Genomic DNA, 26,961 nt, shown 5'->3' with positions numbered 1-26,961 from the left:
TGTAAAAAAATTGATTGTTATATATTTTATTTATTTAGAGTCATAATTAAATTTGATATAATTGTAGCAAATATCTACAATTAATAGTAACATGATATTATAATTTTAAGTTGTACAATATAATAAAAAAGAACTTTGCAATTTATATCTGCTTCCTATATAGCAATAATATTATATATATTTATATATCTCCTCTTTTAGCTCTTTCCTAAAAATTGGCATAAATTAATATAGATAACATATATAATGAGCAAGTATCTCCATTAAATTAATCATAAAAATTAATAAAACATAATGGCATAATTTTTACCTAATTGTAACAAGTATCTCCATTAAAAATATTGGCTAATTATTACCGTGTATAATCAATGTGTGTAATAGTGAATTTTTACAATTATTTAACATTTAGAAAATTCATAATTCAAACATTGTTCTTTTTTTATTTTTTATTTTTGTTTTAATTATTCTGTTGATCCCTATAGTTTTGTGAAATTTTCAGTTAGGTTCCTATACTTTTTTTATTTTTAATTGAGTCCTTACACTAAATTCTTCTTTTAATTGGGTCCCTAAACTTTTTTTTCTTTTTATTTGGATCCCTGCACCAAGTTTTTTTTTTAGTTGAGTCCCTATAAAATTAAGCCAATTACTACTAAGAGGGACCTAATTGAAAAAAAATTTGGTGCAAGGACCCAATTAAAAGGAAAAAAAGTATAGGGACCTAATTGAAAATTTTGCGAAACTATAGGGACTAACAGAGTAATTAAACCTTTATTTTTCATACCTAATGGATACTAACTACAATTCTATCAATAGTATTAATAACCTATGGTAGATTATGTGATGAAAAAGTTTAGAAAATAAAGGCAAGAATTATAAGGTTATGAAAAGTTGTAACACCCTACCATACAGAGTCTTATACTTAAGTCATAATTCAGAGATGGCAAGGTATTACGACCTCTAAAATAAAAATTTAGTACATATAGTAGTATGAATGATTGATTATAACTAGGAGCCTTTGTAGAAAAAAGGGGGTAAACAAAAATCGCAATTCAAAAGCGCAACACTCCGATCAATAACGTAACGAACAAGGATGAACCAGCGCGAGATTATATATATACAAAAGAGTGTCAAAAACGAGAATATCAAAACTCAAAATCCGGTTGCGAAGATAACCGGTCCGAGCATAGCAACGTATATATACAAGTGAATAAAATAAGGAAAACCCCAAGAAAAACCCAAAGGGGCACAAAAACTGAGAACCTATTCTCCAAAATCTCCTATAAGAGGAGTCATCACAGTTTGTATTATTTAATGGAAATAAAAGTATCTAAGCAAAACATATAAACCAAAACAGAATCCCGAGAACAAAGGATCTTCGCTAATCCAGAAGTCTCCATCATGCCTCAGCGAGAAGCCTCACGTCCTGCATCTGAAAACCACAAAATCCGCATGGGTGAGAACCAGAGGTCCCCAGCATGGTAACAGCTTCCACATATATAATACATAATAATAGAGGAAAGTCAAAGGCAATCCTAGAACTTCCTTCAGATAATTCAAAGCTTATAAACAAACTAAACCATAAAGGGCATCTGACTAAAGATTCTTCAATCTAACTAATACTTCCCTTTCCAATTCCTTCAAACCTCCCAACCACCAACAGGAGTATAATATAGCAAACACAATTATTTCAAACAAGAGATATACAAATAGGAACAGATAAGGCATTTAGACAATTAGCAAATAATATGCAGTCAAATAAGCAGTCTCAAATAATTCACATAGTATGCATATGATGAATGCCTGTCCCTAATGGCTGATGATATCATCTGTAAGTTATAGAGCCAACCCGATAAGTCTTGGTAGCTAACCATTGGACTGTCCTTCTGTCGTGTCTCCCCAACTCGAGTTATACTCAATATAAACTTGATCATAATCATGATCCATATCCATCACCCTCACTGGTGAATATTTACGGGGGTGAGCTCATCCGGGGCTTTCACAGTGCCCAGCCACCCTGACGACATAGGGTCAAAAGAGCTTCGAGTCTCAACCTGGAGCACGTGGTGGCTAGCCACTTGCTTCCTTCCAAGGAAACTCTCATCTCCAACAGTGGAAATACAACATTCACAATTCATTCAACAGCATATATGCATTTATACTTAGCCATAATCATGGCTTAGCCGTAACACGGCAATAATCTAGCCATCCGACTCACGGTTAAATCCATAACCAGCCAATTCATTAACAATTACGACCCTTCGGCCCATGGCATAACATGCACTTCCACCGCCATCCTCCATATCTCACATAATCATCTTTAATCCTCATTGATCATTCATTTTTTCCTTTGCTTCACTCACAAGTTACCACATTCACTAGCTCCTTTTCTCATAGCTAGGCATATCATAATGATTTAAGACATAAGTGGTGAGATCGAATGCTTCGAAGTATGAAATTTGGCTTTTAAAACTCAAAAATCAACTTTGGGATGAAAATAGATCCACGCGCTCGCATACTCCACGCGTACTCGTGGATGGCCACAAAACTCATCGGCGCGTAAGCGCCCTTCACGCGGACGCGCGAATTCAAAAATAGCCAACGACGCGCACGCGTCAACCACGCGTACGCGTGAGTGCATTTGCGCCCCAGGCACAAAGTTGGCACAACTCTCGGAAAAATAGCTGGGCATTGGGTGCAACGCATCGGCGTGCCCGCGCACACTACGCGCACGCATGGATGGCGCTTTCGAGAAGAACGGCGCGTACGCGCCAAGTGCGCCTACGCGCGAGGGATTATTCTGCTAAAATTTTTCTAAGTTAAACGCTACAGAATTCACATATTCAACCCCTAATCTTCCGACGGATATAACTTTCTCATTTTAAATCGTTTTTCGCCTGTTCTTCGAACGGCATGGATATCCCGGATCCAATTTCATTTCTAAATATATTTGGCACAAAACGGGGATCCGTAGTCCAAGTTATGTCCCGTCAAAGTATGCCCAAAAACCATATTTTCACACAAAACCACAAAGTGCCATTTTCAAAACAAGCCACTTTCAACTCTTTTCAAAATCAATCAAAACATGCCAATTTCATCCCTTTTCTTTGAAATCAATCAAAATATATTAAAGTCAACATCAAGCCTTCTCAACTCACACATTGACACTTTACCACAATCCACAAAATCACTATCCCATCATTTTAACCCACTTCATCCAAGTGGCTCAAACTCAAACACATTGACACATCATATACTATTCTTCATGCCAATTTCAACAACACCATTCCCAATCAACCATCATTCTACATAATCAATATCATACCCACCATCAACATGATTTCACTCATAATTCAACCTTAATCAATCATCAAGCATATATCACAACATGCATATTTTCCATACATCATACCATCAAGGCATCAATAATCATCATCACATATATGACCACATCATATATATATCAACCATTCAATAACATCAACAATTCAATGCCTATCTTAGGGTCTCTTGTCTAAGTATTTCCTACCACATTACATATTAGATACGGGAAACCGAGACCATACCTTAGCCGATTTTCCAAGCTCAACTGGAGTACTTCCAAACCACTTTTTCCTCAAGCTCTCAAGGCCTCACACTTTCAAGAACAGATTTTTCACCACTAAATCCTTTTTCAAGCTTTTCAAAATCACCAATCAAGCTCCAATATTCACACATACACAACCTAAGCCATAATCATCATACCCATACACAACATCTCAATACCCAAACATCATAGAACAACAATTTACACTAGGATTGAGAATCTTACCACACCCAAGGTCTAAGGAGACAAGATTAACCTTCTCCTTCAAGAGAGTTGGGTCCTATAACATCAAAGAGTCCAAAATTTCAACATTTTTACTCATAAAACTCGAAATCAAAGCTGGAAATTCGAAGAGCAAAACGTGACTTACCTCAAGATTGATTGTATGAGTTTTTTAGAGCACTCCACGGTGAACGCGTGGCCGCAAACGGTGCAGCAATCGGAGCTCTAGATCAAAAGTTATGGTGGTTTGAAGATCAAGGGAGAGAGAGAACTTAAGAGAGTGTTCTTCCCTCCATGGCCTCCATTTCAGCATGTGTGTGTATCAAATGAGGAGAGAGAATGTTGAAAACTAGGGTTTTGGTTTAGTTTAATTGGGCCAATGGCCCACTTTGGGTCCGATTGGCCCGGTTTGACCCGTTTGGTCTAATCTTGGTCTGAATTCTATAAAATTGGTATCAAAATTCTCGTCTCAATCTCCTCTATCATATTTAGTCATAAAAATCACATTTTAGGCTTTCTAGAATAAATTCTCATTTATGGGTTAATTAGCCATTAATTAACCGGATCTTACAAAAGTCTCATCCCAATTTGACAAAAGCAAGACGGCTTACATAGAAATGATTCTAATGAATGTTAAAGTTAGTTGATTATTTTTTATGATTCTTTCAAGTGATGCTAGGTTCAATTTATAAATATTTTTTGTTCGTATTTTATATTTATTTGATAAGTAAATCATTGCAATTAAAGACAGTGCCATTTAATAGCTTTATAAATGCTAATAGTTTTTATATTTAGTTTGTTTTACAATATGATAAAATTCATTGTTCAATCAAGAATTATTTGGCAAAAATGTTTAAAAATAAATTGATTGAGGGAAAAGTCAATGTCACCTCAGATTTTGTGATTGAGAAATCAACTGGAATTTATCTTCTGACTGTATACATGTGTAGAATAACTTTTAAGAAGAGTCACGTATAATAAATACTATCGATGATCGTAAAATTCCTGATAATTATTTCAATTTTTTTACTCATGTTGATGTATTGAAACAAACAAAATGAACAATTTAACTTATTTGGTACGTAGTTAATTTGTATTGAACTACAGAAAACTATATTTTATTTTAATTTTTGTCAAAAAATTATATAATAGCATCATTTTATCGATAATATAAATTTTAATAGTTTATTTATGCAAATGTTTAAAATTGTATTGCAACTTTTTTGAAGATATATTCTTTTATTAATATATTGTTAGTTTTATCGTAAAATAAATTGGTAAAAGTTTTTTGATTTATAAGTAATATATTATTTATTTATTTATTTGTCCTTAATTTGATACTTTTAATTTTTTTTAATTAGATGTTATTGGATTCTTGACTGAAAAAAAAGAGCTTATATCATGATCAAAAATAGGAAGAAGTGACCATTACATTGTGGTTGATCTTCATGATCTGGAGTATGTGAAATTTTAATATTTCACAATGAGATTTTGTTTTGTAACAATTATCTATTAATATGTAAAATATTTTATCTTTTTTATTATATATTACTACCTATTTCTCTTAATTCTTGCTTTTATTTAGAAATAAGAAAAAAATAAAGTGCATACTTTGAGATCAATTTATAACTCAATTATTCAATTATCTACGTGATCATCAAACACCTAAATGCATACTTATTCTCCAATTTACAAAATTTAACAAAGGCATTGGTAAGCATATTGGTTTACCTTTTATTTAACATATTTTTTATGTTATATTAGTAATCATATTATATATATTTTTACGAATATATCTTTTTAGAAATTACTCTTAGTATTAGCATATAGTGTATTAAATAAATATTAGTGATTTTAAATTATGAAAATGTTTAAAATTATATTGTAATTTTTTTAAAGGTATATCATTTTATTAATATATTGTTAGTTTTATCGTTTAATATAAAATAAATTGGTAAAATTTTTTTAATTTATAAGTAATTTATTATGTTATTTATTTATTTGTCCTTAATTTGATATTTTAAATTTTTTTTAATTAGATATTATTGGATTATTGACCTGAAAAAAAGAGCTTATATTATGATAAAAAATTGGAAGAAATAACCATTACATTGTGGTTGATCTTCATGATTTGGAATATGTGAAATTTTAATATTTCATAATAAGATTTTGTTTTGTAACAATTATCTATACATATGCATAATATTTTATCTTTTTCATTATATATTACTACTTATTTAACTTAATTCTTGCTTTTATTTAGAGATGAGAAAAAATAAGATGCATTCTATGAGATCAATTTACAATTCAATTATTCAATTATCTATGTGATCACCAAACAACCGAATATATATTTATTCTCCAATTTGCAAAATTAATAAAGGCATTGGCAAGCATATTGGTTTAACTTTTTATTTAACATATTTGTTTATGTTATATTTGTAATCATATTATATCTATTTTTACGAATATATCTTTTTAGAAAATACTCTTAGTATTAGCATATAGTGTATTAAATAAATGTTAGTGATTTTAAATTATTTATTATTTATTAGAGAACTTTGTGCATTAGAATTCTCTAATAATTTATTGTTCTAAGCTGATTTTGATATATTCTTATTTCACAGTAAAATAACATATAAAAATTTATTGGTGGAAACTAAAAAATATTACTAGATTATTTATGGTCACATTTCTGATTTATTGAAAAAAGTATTTTACTAAAATCGATTAATAACTTCTTTAAAGTTGATACACTTAACACTAAATTAAAAAAACGAATAATGCATAACATATCACTTTTTTTAGTAATCAAATTATTATAATTCAAATTAATTTTAACAAAACAACTTAAAATTATAATTTCAATCTTATCACGTGTACGGCACGGATTATTACACTTGTAAAAACATATATATGAGTGTCTTTCCAATTTAATTGATCTCTTGTAAATTCAAAAGTTTAGTCATATCTTCATGTTCAGTACTAGAGAGGAAAAAAACGCATGATATTATTTTGAAAGAAAACAAATTATCATCCATTTTAAAGTTTTGTAAGTGTTCAATCTTTATTCTTGATGTAATCATTTTTTTATAAGCATTGCCTTTGTTATTTTTCATTCAATAGGTGTTATTTTTTAATTTTTTTAATTTAATTTAGAGAATGAGTTATTTTTAAAAGATAAAATTGAATATTAACTCTTATTTTCAACTTAAAAATATAAAACATATCTTGTTTTCATAAAGAAAAAATTGTTCACTCATTAATTTTGTAAGTACCAATCATTATTCATAATGTAATATTTTATTTTCTGTAAACATTGTCTTTATTTTTGTCACTTATTGTTTAATTATTTTATATAGTAAAATTTGTGAAAATAAATTTAGTTTAGCATTTATAATTTTTTGCACACATAATATTTATAATTCTACACTCATAATATTTATAATTTTATATGGGTATGTCTAAAACGAGCTCAATAATTATGTGATTATTAAATGAGTCACACTTATATAGGTTATTAGATCTTATTAGATAAAAATCAAAGATTAATATAAAAGAAGAGCATTGATGGACTCTAATAAATATAAAATATTCTAGTATATAAATAAATGTTTTAAATAGTAATATTTTAATACATAATATTTTAAACGGCAACAAAATTTTTTATTTTTAAATAATTAAATATAAAATATATGAATATTTTTTATTTATTAAAATTAATTATTATGTAAAATTTCTTATAATATTAAAAAATTATATTAAAATAATATTTTCATGATTGACAAGAAGATGGTGGATCAATTATTAACATTAACGTAACATATAACATTCATAATTGACGTAACAAATTGAAATTATTTATTATTTATTTATTTTGTAGGTCACAAACTAATTATTTTTGGATTTTTATGATTTTCAATAAATTGAGACATTTCAAATTTGAGATGATTGGAATTTTTTTTATAAAATATAATATGGTAATTTGAGACTATTTTTAGCGTTAATAATATAAAATTTTAAAATTTTTATTTAAAAAAAGTATATAATTATATCATGAATAATATTATGGGATTTGATTTTAATAGAATTTGAAATTGATGATTCTTTGTGTAATTAAATAAAAGAATTAATTGTGTTAATTAAGTCAAAAAAATAATTTATAGTCTTTTGTAAGTGAGAATATTATTAAGTGCGTAATTTTATTTATCATTTAAGATTTTTTGGTCTCGTAATATTATCGATTAAAATTTAATTATTAAATTAATTGTTTGTATAAAATATACTATGATAAAAAGTTATGAATTTGGATCCTCTAAATTTTAAATTTGTATTTTAGAGGGTAAAATATGATCTTCTATCTTTGAATGATTTCTCTCTTATATTTATTCTTAGTCTCACCTATAAAATAAATGGTGAAAAATCACACTTTACTCTCTAAAGTAAAATTCAAAATTTAGAGAATGTAAATCCAAAAAATATATATTAAAAGTGTGTAAAACAATAATTAATTCTTTTATTCACATAAAATTTTTGTTAAACATATAATAAATGTTTAGTTAAGACTTTCGTCGATTAGATAAAGAATGAAGTCCGATATGAATTTTCGAAAATGAAGTCCGATATATAATTTTCTCTTTTTCTATACTTAGGTCAGGCCTAAACTTTTGAAATAGTCTTACCTGTCAGGCCAGCCTGAACATGTAAATATATATAGAGAGTTTTATTGTATTAGTAAAAATGCTATTAGAAGGATTTGAATTTGGGTCTTCTATCTTATAATAATACCTTTATCCACTCAACTATTTGTCTCTTTAATTATATATATGTATTTTGTATCAATATTATTCATAAATTTATTATTTTATATTTTATAATTTTAAAAATTAAATTATATCTTAAATTTAATTATTATTAAAAAAAACAGGCTTATTGACAGGCTTCAGGACAGGCCAAATTTAACAACAGGCCAGACTCAATACTCATTAAAAAACCTATACCAGACTATAGGTCAGGTTAAGGCTAATATACTCTATTACAGACCTGGCCTGTTAAGAGTAAAGCCTGGCCTGTTTCTACTCCTAACTTTAGCCCATGTAAAGAGAATTAAAGATTATATTTTGGTAGTCAATAATTATCAGTTTAAATATTGATTTGCATAAAAAATATTCAAATATATATCAATTATCAAGATCGAAACTAAAATGAAATAATAAAATATGAAAATATTTGGGTTATACCAAAGTTTTAGAGGTTAATTTTTTTTAAATGAACAAATATGATGGATTATTTATTGGTGTGGATAAATTAAGTGATTTTTTTAATATGAAAATAAGAAATTTGAGGATCAAATTTTATAAATACACAAATTTAACTTTTAGATTTGTGATATAAAAAACAAAAATAACATAAATCTGAGAACTAAATTTGTAATTTTAAAAAATAAAAAAATTATAAACACAAATTTAACTTTTAAATTTTTAAAATTTTGACTTTTAAATTTTTTGTTTTTAAATATTACTTTCTAATTTTTTTTTTACTTCTCTTCACAATTTTGTGATATTTCATCTCTATAATACAACGAAACATACATTCTTCTCTAATATTAATAAAAAGCGCAAGTTTAAGATGGAAATATCTAAAAAAAAAAATTAGAGAAAAAGAGGATAGCCATTAGCCAATTAGGCATATGCATGCAACTCATAAAAAAGGGATGAAAATATACATTTAGTTATGCTGATGTGGGAGAACATTCCAGAAGGGTGAGCCCCAGAAGTCTCTAGTCCTCACCACGCTCGCCTATTAAGCTCTTCCAACTCCTCTCCAATTATATTCCTCAATTTAACAATTAAACAACTAAACTAACCCCAAATCAAAACCCCTAATTCCATAATTCTCATTTTCTGCAATTCATGGCCGACGAAGCTAAAGCCAAAGGCAACGCCGCCTTCTCCTCCGGCGATTACGCCGCGGCCGTACGCCATTTCTCCGACGCCATAGCTCTCTCCCCGGACAACCACGTTTTGTACTCCAACCGATCCGCCTCCTACGCCTCCCTCAAGAAGTACTCCGACGCCTTAGCCGATGCCAAGAAGACGGTGGAGCTCAAGCCCGACTGGTCCAAGGGCTACAGCCGCCTCGGCGCCGCCCACCTCGGCCTCTCCCAATACGACGACGCCATTGCAGCATACAAAAAGGGCCTCGAAATCGACCCCAACAACGAGCCCCTCAAATACGGCCTGGCTGATGCCCAGGCAGCCGCCTCCAGGGCCCGCTCGGCCCCTGCAAACCCCTTCGGGGACGCCTTCTCAGGGCCAGAGATGTGGGCTCGGCTCACTGCAGACCCAACCACTAGGGTTTATCTTCAGCAGCCGGATTTCGTGAAGATGATGCAGGATATTCAGAAGGATCCAAACAAATTGAACTTGTACTTGAAGGATCAGAGGGTTATGCAGGCCATTGGCGTCTTGCTCAATGTCAAGATTCGAACCCCAACTGATGATGCTGACATGCCAGAGTCCTCTTCTCCTTCTCCTTCCCCTTCCCCCTCCCCCTCCCCCTCCGAGAGGAAGAGGGCGGCTGAAGCGGAGCCTCCAAGGCAGCCCGAACCTGAGCCAGAGCCCGAGCCCATGGACTTGTCGGAGGAGGAGAAGGATAAGAAGCTGAGGAAGGCGGAGGCGCAGAAGCAGAAGGAGGCTGGGAACGCAGCGTACAAGAAGAAGGATTTTGATACAGCTATTCATTATTACTCGAAGGCTTTGGAGTTGGATGATGAGGATATTTCTTATCTCACAAACCGTGCTGCTGTTTACTTGGAAATGGGAAAGGTATAGTTTCATTCTAACTCAATTTTCATCATTCATTTATATTTGCTCTGTCCTGAGTAGTAATTAGTGTAAGTGGTTTATGGCATGCTTGGTAATGTTAGTGACTAATTGAGATATGATGCAACCATTTTGTTTTTGCTTTGTATACGTGAAACAGCATAGAATGTATAATGCATCAGTGTATAATGGTTCACATAATCTTTTAATTAAACACTGCTTTTTTCATATTTCGGGATACCTTTGTTTACCATACTTTGTTAGACCTCCATAGTGTTTTGAGATTGGTAATGTTTAGGATTGTTGTAAGGCTATGTTTGGCAGATGAGTTTAGAGGATGAATGATAAGAATGAAACTTGTTTGCTGGCTACGGAAAAACTGTCAAGTTTTTGGGAGGGTTTAATCACGGTTCTGTTTGATTTATATGGCTTGTATTGATTTTTAGCAAGTTATATGGAAAAAATGGGGGATGGGGGGGGGGGGGGGGGGCGGGAATTATGGAATCTTAATTTTCTTTTTGGTAAGGGAGAGCTTATCTTCCCCTCTGTATTTTGCATTCTCACATCAATTCATGGAATCTTTTTCCTTCCCAGTATGAGGAATGCATAAAAGACTGTGATAAGGCTGTTGAAAGAGGAAGAGAACTAAGATCAGACTTCAAGATGATAGCAAGAGCTTTGACCCGGAAAGGAACTGCCTTGGTGAAGATGGCTAAATCCTCAAAGGATTTTGAACCTGCCATCGAGACTTTCCAGAAAGCACTTACAGAACACCGCAACCCAGACACATTGAAGAAACTTAATGAAGCTGAAAAGGCTAAGAAAGATCTAGAACAACAAGAATATTTTGATCCAAATTTGGCTGATGAGGAGCGAGAGAAAGGTAAGTCTGCTCATGGGTTTTCACTTCCTTTATGAATGTGATTCTTTTTATCATATATATATATATATATATATATTAAAGAATGGCATTAGGTTTTGTAAGCTGTATACTCTATCCATTTTATTTTTCTCATTTGGCGAGTTTTGGCCTGCAGGAAATGAATACTTCAAGCAACAAAAGTATCCCGAGGCTGTGAGGCATTACACAGAGTCTTTGAGGAGAAACCCTAAAGATCCTAGGGTAATTGTTAATGCTCATTGAAGAGAATTGGTGGTAGTATTTTTCTTATTGGGAATTGCATATGCTAATTCATTTGGATGCTGTGTTTTTCTCAGACTTACAGTAACAGAGCTGCATGCTACACCAAACTAGGGGCCATGCCGGAAGGTTTAAAGGATGCTGAGAAGTGCATTGAGCTGGATCCAACCTTTGTAAAGGGTTATACAAGGAAAGGTGCGGTACAGTTTTTCATGAAGGAATATGACAAGGCTTTGGAAACATATAAGGAGGGATTGAAACACGACCCCAACAATCAGGAGTTACTTGATGGCATTGGAAGGTACGTTATTGTCTATATCGCTCCATTCCTATGTTTACCTATTTGAACTTCCCATGCACACTGCGGTAATGTGTGTATAATATTCATTTCAGATGTGTACAACAAATTAATAAGGCAAGCCGTGGGGATTTAAGTCCCGAAGAATTGAAGGAGAGACAGGTATGGTTTACCGTCACTCTTTGAAGCTTCTAATTGCTGTAGTGGATTCAGTTAGGCATATAAATCTTTATCTATTAAATGAACATATATATTACGTTTTGTATTCTTGTAGGCGAAGGCAATGCAAGATCCAGAGATACAGAACATCCTCCAAGACCCAGTAATGAGACAGGTATGCATCCATTTATGTGCATTTTGTACTTCGAATATGTAGATATGCTAATTAGAGTTGGTTTTGCATGCAGGTATTGGTTGATTTCCAAGAAAATCCAAAGGCTGCACAGGAACATACGAAGAATCCAATGGTGATGAACAAAATCCAAAAACTCATCAGTGCTGGGATTGTCCAGATGAGGTAGAATTTATGGGAACTGAGCTGGCTGGGTGTTCAAGCTAATTAAGGAGTAACTGACAGTTATATTTCCCATTGCGACTCTTGTATTGCTGTAGAATCGATTTGATTTACAAAACGGTTGGGAAATGTTGGGTTGTTTAAGGTTTTCTTTTTTGGTCTTTGCCTTGTTTATAGTGAATCCAGATGATTCGAGTAAAATTTTGAACATTTTTACCCCCTCGTGCTTTTGCGGTTGTTGGTTCAATTTATATTGATTTTGATTTTGATTTTTTATTTATAATCTTCCGGGGTAGTCTGTGTCTTCTGGGCTTGGTAGTTTGAGGTGGTGCATGATTTGGTTTGTTTTGTCAGGCGGTTCCGACCCCGGAGTTTTGGTCCGTTGTCCGTTTACAATGTAAAGTTTGTAAACCAACTTCAGGAATTTGGGCCTGTTATACGGACTCAGATTTGGGCTAGTTTACCGGCCGAAGACCTTTTGGGCTAGTTTTTGTTTGTTATTTTCGGCCGTACTTGATTATTCAGGGTTTAACCAAATATCAAAAAGTTTAAAATGAGTAATGACGGTATTTATGACAAAATAAATAAATAAATAAATTATATTTGGTGTTATAGAAGGTTTGGTGAAATTCTTATAAAAGGATGGTTGAGGAACGGAGAAACTAATTAATCAGGACTCTTCGTTTTTGTTTTGGTCAAAGACGAACTGAATACCAAGGAAATTGTGTGGATCATATAACTTGGTGTTTTTTCCTCCTGGGTTTTTTTTGTCCTACCTATAAATTACGAGGGAAGATAGGTGATATAACTTGATCATACTTTACCTTTTAAATTGGGTGGACTATATAACTTGGTCATTGTTTAGTATTTTTATTCTCTAGAGTAAAGTATTATTTTTGTCTCTAATATTTGGGGTAAGTTTTATTTGTGTCTCTAACGTTTAAATCGTTTTATTTGTATTTCTAACGTTTATAGAAGTGATTAAATATTATCCTACTATCAATTATACTGACAAATTAGATTATATTTTTCAATTATTCTCATTTAAATGTATTCATTCTCAATTAGGTCTTACTTGGATATGTTCGATTTTAATATTATATCCATTATTTGTGTTTAGATTCAATTATGTCCATAGAAAAGTGAATTATGTAAACAATGTAGAAATTAATTTTAACTTTTGATAAGCTATTTTTTGGAGTAGATTATCGATTCTATCCTAAATATTTGTATTCTAATTTTAAGAAGAAATTTTTAAAACTCAAACTAAAGCATTCATGATGTGTAATTGACGATAACTTTGAATTACTTTTACAAACGTTAGGGATACAAATAGGACTATTTAAACGTTAAAAACACAAATAAAATTTATCCTAAACGTTGGGAATAAAAACAATCTTTTATTCTTATTCTCTATCTATAATTTTTTCTTAGTATATAGATAGCTGATTATTTGTTAATATCTCAGCAGTGACCAATGATCGGGCACCACTATTGATTGTTTGGTTTATTCGTACGCTCAGTGAGCTACATAAAAATTTGCATCATGATTCACGAGTGTAATCTTTTAATATATATTCATTACGAATTGTGTGTAGCTCTAGCAACTAATGCATATGGTATCAATCGAGTTCAAGATGAAGGAAGAAATACGCTGTCTAAGTCATGGTCAAAATGTCAGATCATAAACAAAAGTAAAAGTGGGTGGTTGCGAATGCTAATATGCCCATGCCCATTTCCATAAAGGCATAGAGAAATGGATGCACATCACTTAGGCGTAGCTTTTTTCGGTTTCTGTATGCTTCCATTCCTCTGCTTTTGAAAGCAAGTATGGTATAGACCTTGATCGGCTACATAGCGTAGAAGATCTATGTTTCTCTCTATCTTATCCTTCAGTGATAGATATCAATATCATACACAAGAAGTCATTCATAAAGAACATTACAGAGGGAAGAAAAAAAAAGTTACGAAAGAATAGTAAAAAGAATTACTATTTACCATATTTGATATCATATAATAAAAAGGTAGTTATCGTTATTTAATTTCAGTTGCATGATTGAAGTATATAAGTTAATAACTACTTGATCCGTCCATTATATCTCGTACCAATTAATGTTATAATTTGTCAACGTGCTACATAATACAGAAAAACAAGGGGTCCTTATCCTTGAGGTAAAGAAAAGAAAAGAGGAGGTTATAAGTAACTTAACACTTTTTAATCTAAATACGGAAAGAAGAACGGTGTAGGACGCAGTTACGAAGTGTCTAGATATTTTAGGTAACTGTGTGGTGTCAGGAGTAAAAATCGGACCGTTCGATTTTTTGACATAAAAATCGAATTCTCCGATTTGTTTTTAAATAATTAAAAAAATTTGGAATACACAAATCGGACGGTTTAGGGTTTAGGGTTTAGAGTTTAAGGTTAGGGCAAATTTGTTTTAAAAAAGAAATCAGATTATCCGATTTCTTTTTCCATTGTTTCAGAACAAATTGTCTCACATCAACGTCTAGTACTCATGTTCTCTACATCCATGCACAACACACACTTTTCTGCCATATCGAAAAAAAATGAGCCTCAAAATGCGACTAAATACCCATTTTGGTCCCTAAAATTCATGCGATTACTCAATTTGGTCCATGAAATTCAAAATTACCTATATTAATATTTCAGATTCAAATTTAAGCACCAATGTGGTCCCTCGACTCTTTCCAGTGATGACTAGGCAAACAGAGTGCTCGTTTATCCTTGGCATCCAAACAAGTCAGAAATATCGTCGTTCTGTATATAAAGGGAGAAGAAACGATAGAGACCCAAAATAAATTATTTGTCTTCTTCTCTTCCTCTATTATTCTTCGTTTCTAACTTGTTTGGATGCCAAAGGTAAACAATGTAGTTTACTCATCATCTAGCGTGGCAGGGAGAGTGCAATCTCAGCACTTCGTTTGCCTAGTCATCGTCAGAAAGAATTGAGGGATCATATTGGTGCCCAGACTTGAATCTGGAGGACCAATATAGATAATTTTAAATTTCAATGACCAAAATGAATAAGGGAGCTACTCAAATGAAGATGCAAAAAACATCTTTTTATGAAGATGCTTTGTATAAAAGTGTGATTTATTGATTTGGCCACACTTCAAATAAAAACAACACTTTTATAACATATCAAAATCTAACCCTACACTCCATCATCTAAGGGTCAAAAAGAAAAATCATCACATGAAGACAATTATAATATCTTCATGGGAGTACCCACCAATGAATAATCGCGTGAATCTCAAAGAGCAAAACGAGAATTTAATCTCAAAATGCACTGAATCAAGATTAGGTCAAACTCAAATATGTTATAGGGTGGAACGGAACAAGAACCACTTTTATGAAAGAGGGTGCACAAAACTCAATAAAGTATGTTATTCACGCTGAATAATATATATTTCATCTCACATTTTTTTTAACTTAGAGCCGTCAAAATGTTTTTGTAGGTATACCTCATCTAGCTCACACAAAGATGAGTTCAGATTCGGACCAACCAGCTATACCTCTCTCAAACTTATCACATAGGAATACTATTTAAATTACTTCATCAAAGATAATAAGATAGAATTTTTATGTTAAACTGAAAGTTATATTAAAATCTAAAGATAGTAGAAAAAAGTTTCAACTTTAATTAAAATATTTTCTTTAAAAAAAAGAGTAAAGAACAAATAAGTCTTTGTCTTTTTTTTTTTGCGGATATTTTTGTTTCTGGCCATTTAATTTACTTTTCTCCCATTTTATATCTTGATATGTTTGTTTGGGTGATTTAAAGTTTTGAAGGCAAGAATGACTTGAAAGAAATGGAAAAAAAACATGTGAAATGGAGAATTCACGAAGATATGAGGATTTGCTAAATTCATGGCGACGCGTACGCGTGAGAGGAAAGTCTGTCAGGCGACGCGTGCGCTTGACCCACGTGTACGCATGACAAGCATTACAGGAGGCATTTGGACGGAGGGACTAATCCGTACAACTTTTAAGAACGTCAGGGACTTAAAAGTAATTTTCAATGGTCAGAAATGAAAATGTCCGCGAAAAAAAATTCAGAGATCTATTTGTCCATTACTCTAAAAAAAAGTTGAGAGAAGTGAGTACGCTATTGTTACGTTGAAATAAAGGTAAAAATTCTGGTGAAGTCGACTTCACGTGAAGTTGATACCTGAGAGCTATTAGATAAAAATTTAGTCAATTCAATTAAATTATCTAACAGCTCTCAAGTATCAACTTTATGCGAAGTAGAACTGAATTTTCATTCGAAATAAATCAAATAATAGATCTGTTACTAGTTTTATGGGGAGTTGAGCCCTCATGACTACAAATGACCTTGAGGAGAGTAGGAGACTCATGATGCTTATCGACATTTCATGCTTCATTTTTGTCGTCTTTCATTTTGATTTCAAAGTCATCCTTTTCTTTCGCTTTCGGAATCTGAAATTCTGTTGGCTATTTTCTCATAACGAAAGGTTGGTTAAAGACAAATCATTTGGTAACATGCATAACCAAACCCCTTCAATCATCCCGTCTCTTTTGAAATCAACTCGCGACAGGTTGTTATTTTATAGTTAACTATCCAACTTCAGTATAGTTGATCACTAAATCAGGATCTTGATGACAAAGATTAAATCTAAGTGGGACAGGAAGATTAGTACAGTATCCACTATCTTATGTCCACTACTTCAATTATTCACCTTTACATAAAGATTTTGCGTGCATCAAATTTGTGTACTTCAACCATATCTAGTAGCCTGCGGATGCAAGAAAATAAAGTCCATGATTATCTTAGTAAAGTACGACCAAAAAGCAAAGGTGGAAAGCAAAAGAAGACACATTCATATTAAGACCAGATTATAAAATTATCACACCTGTTAGTCTGTTACTCTCTTATTCCTCCAGACTCTGTTATTGAGTGGAAGGAACTTGGATTGTGCAAATTGCAAAATAACTAATGATACAAACATAGACTATTAACACAAGTTCTAGAATTGAGAGACGGTATAACCTCATTTTTGCTCAATGGCAGGGTTCATCAAGGAAAAGAAGACAAAAAAAGAAACATCAACTCACAACTTAGATTAGATACATGATACATCATACAAAATCCATATATTACAGAAAACGACACTCAAACCAACACACACCTAAGTCTTAGTCATCACCAAATCTAAAACTTAAACATCCCAACAGCTGAAACTAAGCATTTATTAGTTTAAGATTGGAGAAGTTTGAAGAGAGTGTGTGGAAGCAAAGCGATTAACCAAAGCGAGGGCGTTACTTGTGAGCTGAGCAACATGGAGGACCCTGAAACTAATGGCTGCCTTGACGTTGCCATTCATGGCACGGCCACCAAAGCCATCAAGACATGTGTTGTCGTCGGTGAGTGCAGCACTCACCCATGTCTGCACGTTGCTCATGTGCCACTCAAATTCCTCTCCCACTCCTTCACCCACGCGCCCCATCTCCCTCACCGATTGGCTCAGCCTGTCTATGCTGTCCCCCATGTTTTCTATGCAGTCCTGTACCGCTCCTAACTCCCTTGGCTTCATCTTCATCTCCTTCGCCATCTTCTTCACGAACGATGAACACGACCGTGTCCTTGATATGCTCACTGATAAGGCCGCCAGGGCTAGTTGCCTCTTGCTTTGGCCAATCACGCCTGCGTAGCTCATGAGGCATTCCACGCAGACAGCAGGGTAGCGCGTTGCTCTGCATGAAGATTTTATGAAGTCTTGTGGGGTTGTTCCACCTGCCTGAGTTACAAAGCTCGCCAGCAAGAGAGGCAGTACAAGAATAACTCCATGTCTTACTACTCTTGCAGCCATGTCTGATATTGCGAACTTCAATTACTACTAAGTTGAGGGGTATAGAGTTCCAATATATAGGGACTGACAACTTGAACAACCACTATTCGCTTGCTCAAATAATGTATCTTGCCCATGCCTTTTGCTTTATATTATTTTTATTATTATTGTAACCGGGCTATACTCTGTCTTTTCTTAAACTGCTTTCCCACTTTTCCTAAAGGAAATTCTGTTTAACTTTTACCCAACTTATTGAGTGGTGAACGGTAGTTTTGTTATGGAAAATTGTTTGGACTTTGGAAGTAAAATATATATATATATATATATATATATATATATATATATATATATATTTTATTTCAGTGTTAAAATGCTTTGCTTAAGTTATAAGACAGTTATCAATAAAGCAGTAGCAGGGCTCTTGAGTCGCGCATTAAGGAGCAATCTACAAGATTTTTTTAGTTTACTACATTGGGTTAAGTGTAAGGTTATTGAGATTTGATCCCGTGACAGTGAAACTATTTAAATCTCTCACTACTGAACTTGGCCTAATAGTAAATGTTCTTGCTTTTCTTGTATTTTTGGATGGGTAATGGCCTAATGGGAGATTCTAGATGATTGTGGATACCAAGTATATATCAGCTACCTTTTATTTTTTAATTTTTATTTTGTATTTTGTATTGACATATCAGCTACTTACCAAGCGGAATTCGAGCATCAAATCAAGCCATGATTGGGCCAGCTTCAGTCAGTTACTAGCATGCCTAGTTAGTGACCTTAAAAAAGGAAGAAAAAGCAACGGCATCTTGATCAAAGAGAAAAAGAAAAGCCATACCTCCTTTATGCCTACCCTTATTATAACATAAATCTTGTTATTTGTCAATGAAGTTTCTCTATTAACATTTATCCAGTTCGCAAACCTATTACAATGGGTTTCAACGAAATCAGCACACTTGGCCTATTCAGTCAATATGGTAACAGTGCTATATGAAGTCTACTTGTTCTGACGAAAATGGTGTAGTTGGCTAGTTGCTATAACCAAAGGAAAAAAAAATTGATAGTAATTAAGGGAAATTCATTGCGAGAAGATTCTGAGCATGAAGTATATAAGTGGTTTTCAAATTAGATTTCATACTTGATCAACTAGAGAACCCAACCGTAGTTGTAATTCAAAATTGACAATTGTTTGATACCATATCCCATTGGAGAAATCTGCTACAACACAATTCTTTTGTATAATAAAATACTACAATTATCAACAACAAATATTTTCCGCAGATTTGTAATAGAAAAAAAAATATATGCACACTAAACTGTAATGTACTTGAGTAGAGCCCCGCGAAGCTTCTCCATATATTCTGCAGCTTGTTTCTGCAACAAAATAACATGGAAACATGTTATGTCAAAACAAGCATTATTCTCCAGAGACACAATTGGTATATATTTACTTGGTTACTCCTATGTGCATCGGCTATGTTTTCATCAAGAAGTGCCAACAGAGATCTGTTAATTTCACTGCTCTCAACCATCTGCAGCAACTGATGTTGCATTGAAGAAAAAGTAAAAGTTAGATTGACAAGTTCAACTCAGATAACAAAAGTACAACTAAGTGAACGATGGCGAAGAATACATACAGTTGCTTTGACATCCTTAGAAGTCAAAATTTTGGTTAGGCTTTCTCTGGCTTTTATAAGCTCACCTTGCATCTTATCATATGCATCTGTAACATTAATATACATCATTGCTCTGCTCTCCTGTGCAGTTACTACAACAAAACAAGCAAAAGAAAAAGTAATAAACCTATTCCTTCCTGAATGGCTTTCTCCAGAGCCTCCAGCTCAATCAACCTGTCCTCTGTGGCCTGTGAAAATGCTGCTCACAGTAAAATAAGCTGACGAGCTCGCCCAAACAAACATACAAGTAAGAGAAGATGAGAACCTCAGTTTTGTTAACAGCGAATCGAAGCTGTCCTAACTCCGATTTAAGTTGCGAAAAGAATTCTTCGTTCAATCTACAAAAATGAATTAAGGTCAGATGTGCTAAACCAAGAAATGTAGATGAATGAAATTGTGAAATTGTACCGGGGTCTCATTCTTGCAATCTCGAATTCAATGTCCTGAGCTTCCGTGTCAAGTAAGTATTCAATTAGTTCTTGTGGATTGTCAGGAGGAATGCGAGACTAGGTGTTCACAAACAAAAAATGATTAAAAAAAATGAAAAGAAAAGAAAATTGGGGGAATGAAGTTAGGATTAGAGTACCTGACGAAGTTCTTGGCGACGCTGTTTCTCTTCACGGACCTGACGGTCAAATGCTTCGCGAGCGTCGGCATCTCTCTCGAGGCGCCTTTTGAACTCCAGTCTGGCTATGTGGCCAGTTTGGGGTGGCCCAAGGATGCCTTCAGGGTCCTTTCTTCCCACAAAACAGCAGATAAGCTTGGCACTTGCAAGTTACAACAAAAAGCAATAAATGGAAGAGAATAGTTACCCAGCCAATACATCGAATTGTGGGCGTGCGAGTATGAGTTCGAGGACGAGTATGAGTATGAGTATTAGTGCCATGATTCCAAGCAGTGGTGGCCATGCCAAAGCTAAGGGCTGCCATTCTTATCACCTTCTTTCCCAAGCACACTCGCTCTGCAATCTATATTATCCCTTCTTCCCAGTTGCAACTCTCAAATCATGGATTAGGAAAGGGTATCATAGTAATTTGGTAATTGTCTTTCTTTATGGATCATGGGTCGGATAGACCGACCCGGAAAACCCAAACCAGGAAGAACATAACTCTTTTTTTTTTTTTGGTCAGGTATCCAGGCCAAAACTGGCCCAGACTCAAAAAAGAAAACCAAACCCCCAACCCAATCCTCAATTCAAACAATCAATTCCCTCTTCATGCTATGCTGAGACCAAATGTTCAACAACAGCGCTCTTCAATGCAGCAGCTTTCCTTTGCTACCGCGACCAAATGACCAGAAGAGCTCTGGCGAGGTGGACGGCAGCAACTTCCATGCCCAAATTCCAGAGATGGCGAAAAGAATCTTCCTCTGTCAGAAGCGCGTGATTCGTCTCTCCTCCTTCGTGCATGTCGCCGATGATGCCGCAACTCCACATTTTCTCCTGCATTCCACTGTCACCGAATCAACTTGGTGAATCTTCTACCTGGCTCCTACTCCTCTGATTTGGAAAGGTAGTAGCACATGCACGTCTACCAGGACCTTCTCCCTATTAGAATTACTACCCTGTTCACCCCGTACAAAAACGACCCTATATAAAAAAAAGACCTTCGTTCATCTCGAAATTTGGTAATTGTCTAATTGGGTTCTTTCTGCTATGGGCTGGGTCATTTCATATTACATACTAGCACATGTATAAGTATATGGACCAATGAAAAATACAGACAAAAATGAAGGCAGAACAGATTCACAAATCGCAAGTTAGAAAATCTATTATTACCCATATAGTGTAGTGTATTGTGTGTCAGCGAGTGTGTTGTGCTGGTGCCTTGTACTTGAATAAAAAAAAAAGGCTTAGAATATCTATTAGAGTAAGTTTGAAAATTAAAATATCCGGAATTAATTTATATAAAATTAATTTTGTAAAATTTATTTTGATCAGAAGTGAGTTAACCTAACTTATGTTTCGTAATTTTTATTTAAAATAGATTATAATAAATTAAATAGTGTTTGAATTACATTATTTAATAGCATTTTTAGATGAATTACAAAAAAATATGAATTTAAATAATTATTTTATGTTATCTTATAATTTTATTTTAAATATATAAATAAATTTTAATATTCTTTTTTTAATACTCTCAGTACTCTTTAGTACTCTAATAAAATTAATAGAATCAATAAAACAAAGCAAAAAAATATTTTATAAAAAAAATAATAATAACAGTAATAAAAAACCCATATAAATAAAAAATTATATATATATATATAAGAGAATATTAAAGAAAAAATATTATAAAAAAATAATAAACATAAATAATGAAGGATATAATTGATACATAAAAAATAAATTTCAGTTCAATGAAAAAAAATGAACGCAAAAACTACAATTTGTAGTATTTGTAAACGTGGGTTGAAGAATAAAAATCACTTCTATGTTCAGAAGATACAAAAAGTTTCCAAACATAAAGATAAAGTGTTCAAGAGACTAAACATGTTTCTCTTCTTCCCAACATAAAATCAAACACATCTTTAAGGATTAATCCATAGCGAATTAGAACTAATATCTAAAAGTTTGTCATTGGTCAATAAGATGTTGCACGCATAAAATACAATTCAAACTGCTAACACTTAACTTAAATAGACTAATTACCACTAAACCAACTCAAACTTAAATTTCACTTCTATTATTTATTTGAATTTGCTTAAAGCACTGGTCTAGTTCTAGTTAAAACGATTGAGTGTTAAAAGTCTTTTTTGGAAAGTTTTAGAGAGCTATAAAGGTCTGGCATATGCAGAATCTAGATAATGGCTAGGTTCCGCATGGGTAATTTTTATTATTTTTTTTTTGTTTCCCACGGTATCCCCCAGCCCGGCAGGCCAAGGACTAATTCGCCGCGGTATTAAGCTCCATTTAAGAGTTTGCTGCTGGCCAATGGGTTGTTGCATGCACAAGGCGGGATTCGAACAATAATTTTTATTATTTAATTTTCGTTAAACATGCCCCCTAAACTTGTGCAGTCAACTCAACAGCAATGGACAATTTTTATTATTTAGTTTTAATTATTCGATTTGCACGGGCATGACCTCACGAAATCGGTAATGGTTCCCATTCCTCTCAACAATTAGCCAGAGATCATATATTTTCATATTCAAACAAGTTTCAAGATAGTGATACATATATTTTGTGACACACAAATTTTCTTTTCTAGCTGGTACGCACGTCAGAACAAGACCTCCCCTATTTATTTATTTAATTCATTTGAACCTCCCGTATAAAATAAAGAATAAAATATTTATAATGTAGTTCTATTGACAAACTAACCAATGACAGAGTATCATGTATAGCAAAACGAACTATATATAAAGGGTGAAGCGGGAACGAAAGAACAAGCAAAAGAAAAAGAAGAGATCTAAAGAGAGTTCAAAAATGGATAGTTATAGGTTGACGATGATGATGGCGGTGGTGTTGATGATAGTAGTTATTGGCGAGGCGCAGACTAATGCATATCCAGCTTGTGCTACAGAGCTAGTACCATGCGTGGAGTATAAGAACTCCAAGAAGCCACCGAATGCTTGCTGCAACCCTCTCAAAAGCGTATTCCAAACACAGCTTGCGTGCCTCTGCCAGATTGTATTAACGCCTGCATTCCTTGAGAGTTTTGGTTCCAACACCACTCAAACTATCCGATTTGTCCGCTCTTGTAACCTCAATCTTAGCGTCTCCTTGTGCCAAGGTACTATATAAGTCACCATCATCTATGTAACAATCTCCTCATCTTTGTAACTTGTAAGGCCCATATTATAGTTTGTTTAAGGATTATTTTTCTAATAAATACTTTTGATTTTTAAGTAATATTCTTTTATTTTTCAGACGCTCTTTCAGCTCCGCCTCCTTCAGTGTCGGTGAAGCCCAAAGGTAATAATAGTTTAATTTTTTGATGCCCCATTTGCATTGGTCTAATAGAAAAGAATGCTTAGTCATATAGTACTTGGTTCTTGCATTGCATCTTCTCAAAGGTTAGAGTTGAATGCGAAGATAAATTAAAATGGTACATTTTCTCTCTCTGTTTTTTTTTTCTTATTTATTTATATGCAAACTATGCTTTTAGAAGATGATGACATTTGAGGGTATTTGGTGAAGTTCATTTTTTTTCACTGCATTAGATTCTATATATATAAGTTGTGACTTGTGAGTGAATACCATATCTGTCTAATTGTAACTGTTAGTAGGGGCAGAGCCTTATGCAACAAAAGGGGTGTGACCCCCAAATATAATTTTTTATATATAAATTGTATATAAATTTTAGTTTTATTTTAAAAAAAAAGATTTAAAATTATGTTATATATATTAAAATTAGTCATCAAAATTAGCCATTAGTATAAAATATATATTAAAATATAAATACAAATTGAAAATAAATTAAATCACACACTACATTCAACTCAAAAATCTTAAAATAATAAATTTAGGTCTCTCATCTTATAAACTTCTCGCTCTTCCTTATTTTCTTTCATGTGAGACTAATATCACTGCTTCTTGCACTTGTAACATTAACAATCTATACACAAATATATTTGTAACTGATTTTAATGACTATTTTAGTATATAAATAATATTTTTTTAAAAAATATTTTACATTTTTTCTATTAAAGATTTAATTTTTAGCCCCTCCCTCAAATTCAATCTAGTTCTGCCCTGCCTATTACCGACCAAAATGTCCTTGCATAATCGTTAGGAATTATTGAATCCATTGTTTCAATTATTTGATAATGTGTTTATGAAAGATATCGTCTGAGGACTTACTGAACCAATTGTAGTTATTGTCATATTTACTTTGTTCAAACAAACATAAAAATTATCCGGTTTAATGATAAGGGATCTAAGTCACTACAACATGACAAAATAAAATAAAGAAAAAGAAGGGAGATATAAAATTAAGAAACAGGGTTTATAGATAAAATAATCACATGCATGCGCGTGTGTGTATATATATATAAAGCTAAGCATCCTTTCACAAATTGTTATATTATAAAGATGGGTTTATATGATTTTGTTTTGTCGTCACAGTTAGGAAGTGAACTCATCACACAGTCATAAAACTATATATGCTTTTCTTTTTCCAATGGTTGCAGCAACAGCCGGAGCAGATGAAGGAGGTGCAGGCAGAGTCGCATTGAGCGGGTTCTCCTTCCAACTATTATTTTGGTGTTATGTGCTGTTTATTTATTAGGAAAAACACTAAACCCTGTACACTGGGGTCCAAGTTTATGCATGCCTCATCTGTCTCATTATCATATATGTCAGCATTCTGAGTTCTGTTGTGATCATTTTTTGTTTCCCATTTGCATGCTGTTTTATTTGCTAAAGAAAATTAGTTGTATCTAGTGTCTATTATTGTTGCTTCAATCTTCATAGATACATATATATATGATGTAGATTGTAGAGACTTCATGCTTTATCAGTCTAATAATATAAGCAGCTTCTTGTCATGGATCAGTGTTGCAGATCGATACATTATTATTAACTAGTATATGTACATAGGCCACGTCTCTGGTGGCCATGTTTCTTGTACCTATTAGTGGCTAGAAATTGACCAACCAACGAAGAAATGAAACGTGGTGTTCTTTAGTGTTGTAGTTATCATAGATGATAGGATATAATCAGATTGTCCAATATAAAGGTTTCGTTTCCAAAATCCAGCAACACAATGGACAATGAACAATGAGAAAAGAAATTTATTTATTTATTTTAAAAATGGATAAAATTAATATTAGTTAACACAAAAAATTTAAGAAAAAATTTTATTTTCTTTTCTTATGAAATGCTAAAATGACACTTTTCTCCTTTCTATTTATAAATGTAGATTTTCTTTCTTTCTAACTTTTAAAAAATCTCCTTTTTAGTCTATTTTAAACTTTTTGTATTAATTAATGTTAATTTTATCCATTTTTTAAGAAAAAAAATTATTTTTTAATAAAACCCATTAACAAAAATTTTATTTTTTATCATTAAATTTTTCTTACCAAAATACTCTTTAATAAATTATTCTTTTATTGATTAAATTGTATTTTTACCAAAATATTTTTTAAAAAAATAATAATTAAATTATTTTTTTCTAAGATACCTACCCTTCAATAATTTTTTAATTATTAAATTGTGATTTTACTAAAATTTTTGTTAACAATTATTTTTATATTTACTATTAAGTTTTTGATATCAATATATATTATTTTAACATTAAATAAAAAAATCTTACTACTGTTAATATGTATAACAATTAATATATATTGATATTGGAAAATAATCTTACTAAAATTTTTTATTTAATGTTAAAATAATATATATAGATATTAAAAAAGTAATAGTAAAATATAAAAAAAATTGTTAAAAAATTTTTTGGTAAAATTATAATTTAATAATTAAAAACTTATTGAAGATTATTTTAGAAAAAATAATATAATTATTAAATTTTTTTAAGATATAATTTAATTAATAAAAAAATAATTTATTAAAGGATATTTTGGTAAGCAAAATTTAATAATAAAAAATAAAATTTTTGTTAGTGGGTATATTTTTAAAAAATAATTTTTTTCTTAAAAAATGGATAAAGTTAACATTAGTTAACACAAAAAATTTAAAATAGACTAAAGATGAGATCTTTTAAAAGTTAGAAGGGAGGAGAATGTACATTTATAAAATAGAGAGGAGGGGAATGTCATTTTAGCATTTCGCAGGAAAGATAAGTGGAATTTTCTCAAAATTTAAAATAGATTAAAGATGAGGTTTTTTAGAAGTTAGAAAAGAGGAAAATATACATTTATAAAATAGAGGAGATAAAAATATCATTTTAGCATCTCACAAAAAAAAAGAAGT

At 32.3% G+C, this 26,961-nt stretch overlaps 4 protein-coding genes across 4 annotated transcripts; 2 read left to right on the top strand and 2 right to left on the bottom strand.

The window, feature by feature from the left end:
• The first annotated feature begins 9,409 nt into the window (after positions 1 to 9,409).
• LOC112800889 (hsp70-Hsp90 organizing protein 1) lies at positions 9,410 to 12,801 on the top strand. Its single transcript, XM_025843337.3, has 7 exons — positions 9,410 to 10,632; positions 11,224 to 11,512; positions 11,667 to 11,752; positions 11,848 to 12,071; positions 12,164 to 12,230; positions 12,343 to 12,402; positions 12,476 to 12,801. Exons 1-7 carry the CDS (start codon positions 9,718 to 9,720, stop codon positions 12,587 to 12,589), a joined length of 1,755 nt encoding a protein of 584 aa, XP_025699122.1. The 5' UTR covers positions 9,410 to 9,717; the 3' UTR covers positions 12,590 to 12,801.
• A 4,864-nt stretch (positions 12,802 to 17,665) lies between these two features.
• LOC112800887 (pectinesterase inhibitor 9-like) lies at positions 17,666 to 18,545 on the bottom strand. Its single transcript, XM_025843335.3, has one exon. It carries the CDS (start codon positions 18,433 to 18,435, stop codon positions 17,818 to 17,820), a length of 618 nt encoding a protein of 205 aa, XP_025699120.1. The 5' UTR covers positions 18,436 to 18,545; the 3' UTR covers positions 17,666 to 17,817.
• A 961-nt stretch (positions 18,546 to 19,506) lies between these two features.
• Positions 19,507 to 21,108, bottom strand: LOC112800886 (uncharacterized). The gene is made up of 8 exons (XM_025843333.3): positions 20,900 to 21,108; positions 20,674 to 20,820; positions 20,496 to 20,593; positions 20,353 to 20,425; positions 20,215 to 20,275; positions 20,049 to 20,134; positions 19,863 to 19,952; positions 19,507 to 19,785 (listed from the first exon to the last, which is right to left on the bottom strand). Exons 1-8 carry the CDS (start codon positions 21,014 to 21,016, stop codon positions 19,723 to 19,725), a joined length of 735 nt encoding a protein of 244 aa, XP_025699118.1. The 5' UTR covers positions 21,017 to 21,108; the 3' UTR covers positions 19,507 to 19,722.
• A 2,286-nt stretch (positions 21,109 to 23,394) lies between these two features.
• On the top strand, positions 23,395 to 25,577 carry LOC112800888 (non-specific lipid transfer protein GPI-anchored 7). Its single transcript, XM_025843336.3, has 3 exons — positions 23,395 to 23,821; positions 23,959 to 24,003; positions 25,221 to 25,577. Exons 1-3 carry the CDS (start codon positions 23,515 to 23,517, stop codon positions 25,316 to 25,318), a joined length of 450 nt encoding a protein of 149 aa, XP_025699121.1. The 5' UTR covers positions 23,395 to 23,514; the 3' UTR covers positions 25,319 to 25,577.
• Positions 25,578 to 26,961: the final 1,384 nt, after the last annotated feature.

The sequence above is a fragment of the Arachis hypogaea genome, chromosome 5 (genome assembly GCF_003086295.3).
Source record: "Arachis hypogaea cultivar Tifrunner chromosome 5, arahy.Tifrunner.gnm2.J5K5, whole genome shotgun sequence".
Classification (NCBI taxonomy): Eukaryota; Viridiplantae; Streptophyta; class Magnoliopsida; order Fabales; family Fabaceae; genus Arachis; species Arachis hypogaea.
The sequence above is the reverse complement of the archived record's forward strand: the minus strand, read 5'-3'. Positions and strand labels throughout refer to the sequence as shown.

Bases quoted from the DNA above. Each gene is read 5' to 3' on its own strand.
- LOC112800888 (XM_025843336.3), top strand. From the start codon at position 23,515: ATGGATAGTTATAGGTTGACGATGATGATGGCGGTGGTGTTGATGATA. The intron at 23,822-23,958 runs GTACTATATAAG...TTTATTTTTCAG, and splicing joins TAGCGTCTCCTTGTGCCAAG to ACGCTCTTTCAGCTCCGCCT. The intron at 24,004-25,220 runs GTAATAATAGTT...CAATGGTTGCAG, and splicing joins AGTGTCGGTGAAGCCCAAAG to CAACAGCCGGAGCAGATGAA.
- LOC112800886 (XM_025843333.3), bottom strand. From the start codon at position 21,016: ATGGCAGCCCTTAGCTTTGGCATGGCCACCACTGCTTGGAATCATGGC. The intron at 20,594-20,673 runs GTACTCTAATCC...GTGAACACCTAG, and splicing joins GTCGCCAAGAACTTCGTCAG to TCTCGCATTCCTCCTGACAA. The intron at 19,953-20,048 runs GTATGTATTCTT...ATGCAACATCAG, and splicing joins CTAAGGATGTCAAAGCAACT to TTGCTGCAGATGGTTGAGAG.
- LOC112800889 (XM_025843337.3), top strand. From the start codon at position 9,718: ATGGCCGACGAAGCTAAAGCCAAAGGCAACGCCGCCTTCTCCTCCGGC. The intron at 11,513-11,666 runs GTAAGTCTGCTC...TTTGGCCTGCAG, and splicing joins TGATGAGGAGCGAGAGAAAG to GAAATGAATACTTCAAGCAA. The intron at 12,403-12,475 runs GTATGCATCCAT...TTTTGCATGCAG, and splicing joins AAGACCCAGTAATGAGACAG to GTATTGGTTGATTTCCAAGA.
- LOC112800887 (XM_025843335.3), bottom strand. From the start codon at position 18,435: ATGGCTGCAAGAGTAGTAAGACATGGAGTTATTCTTGTACTGCCTCTC.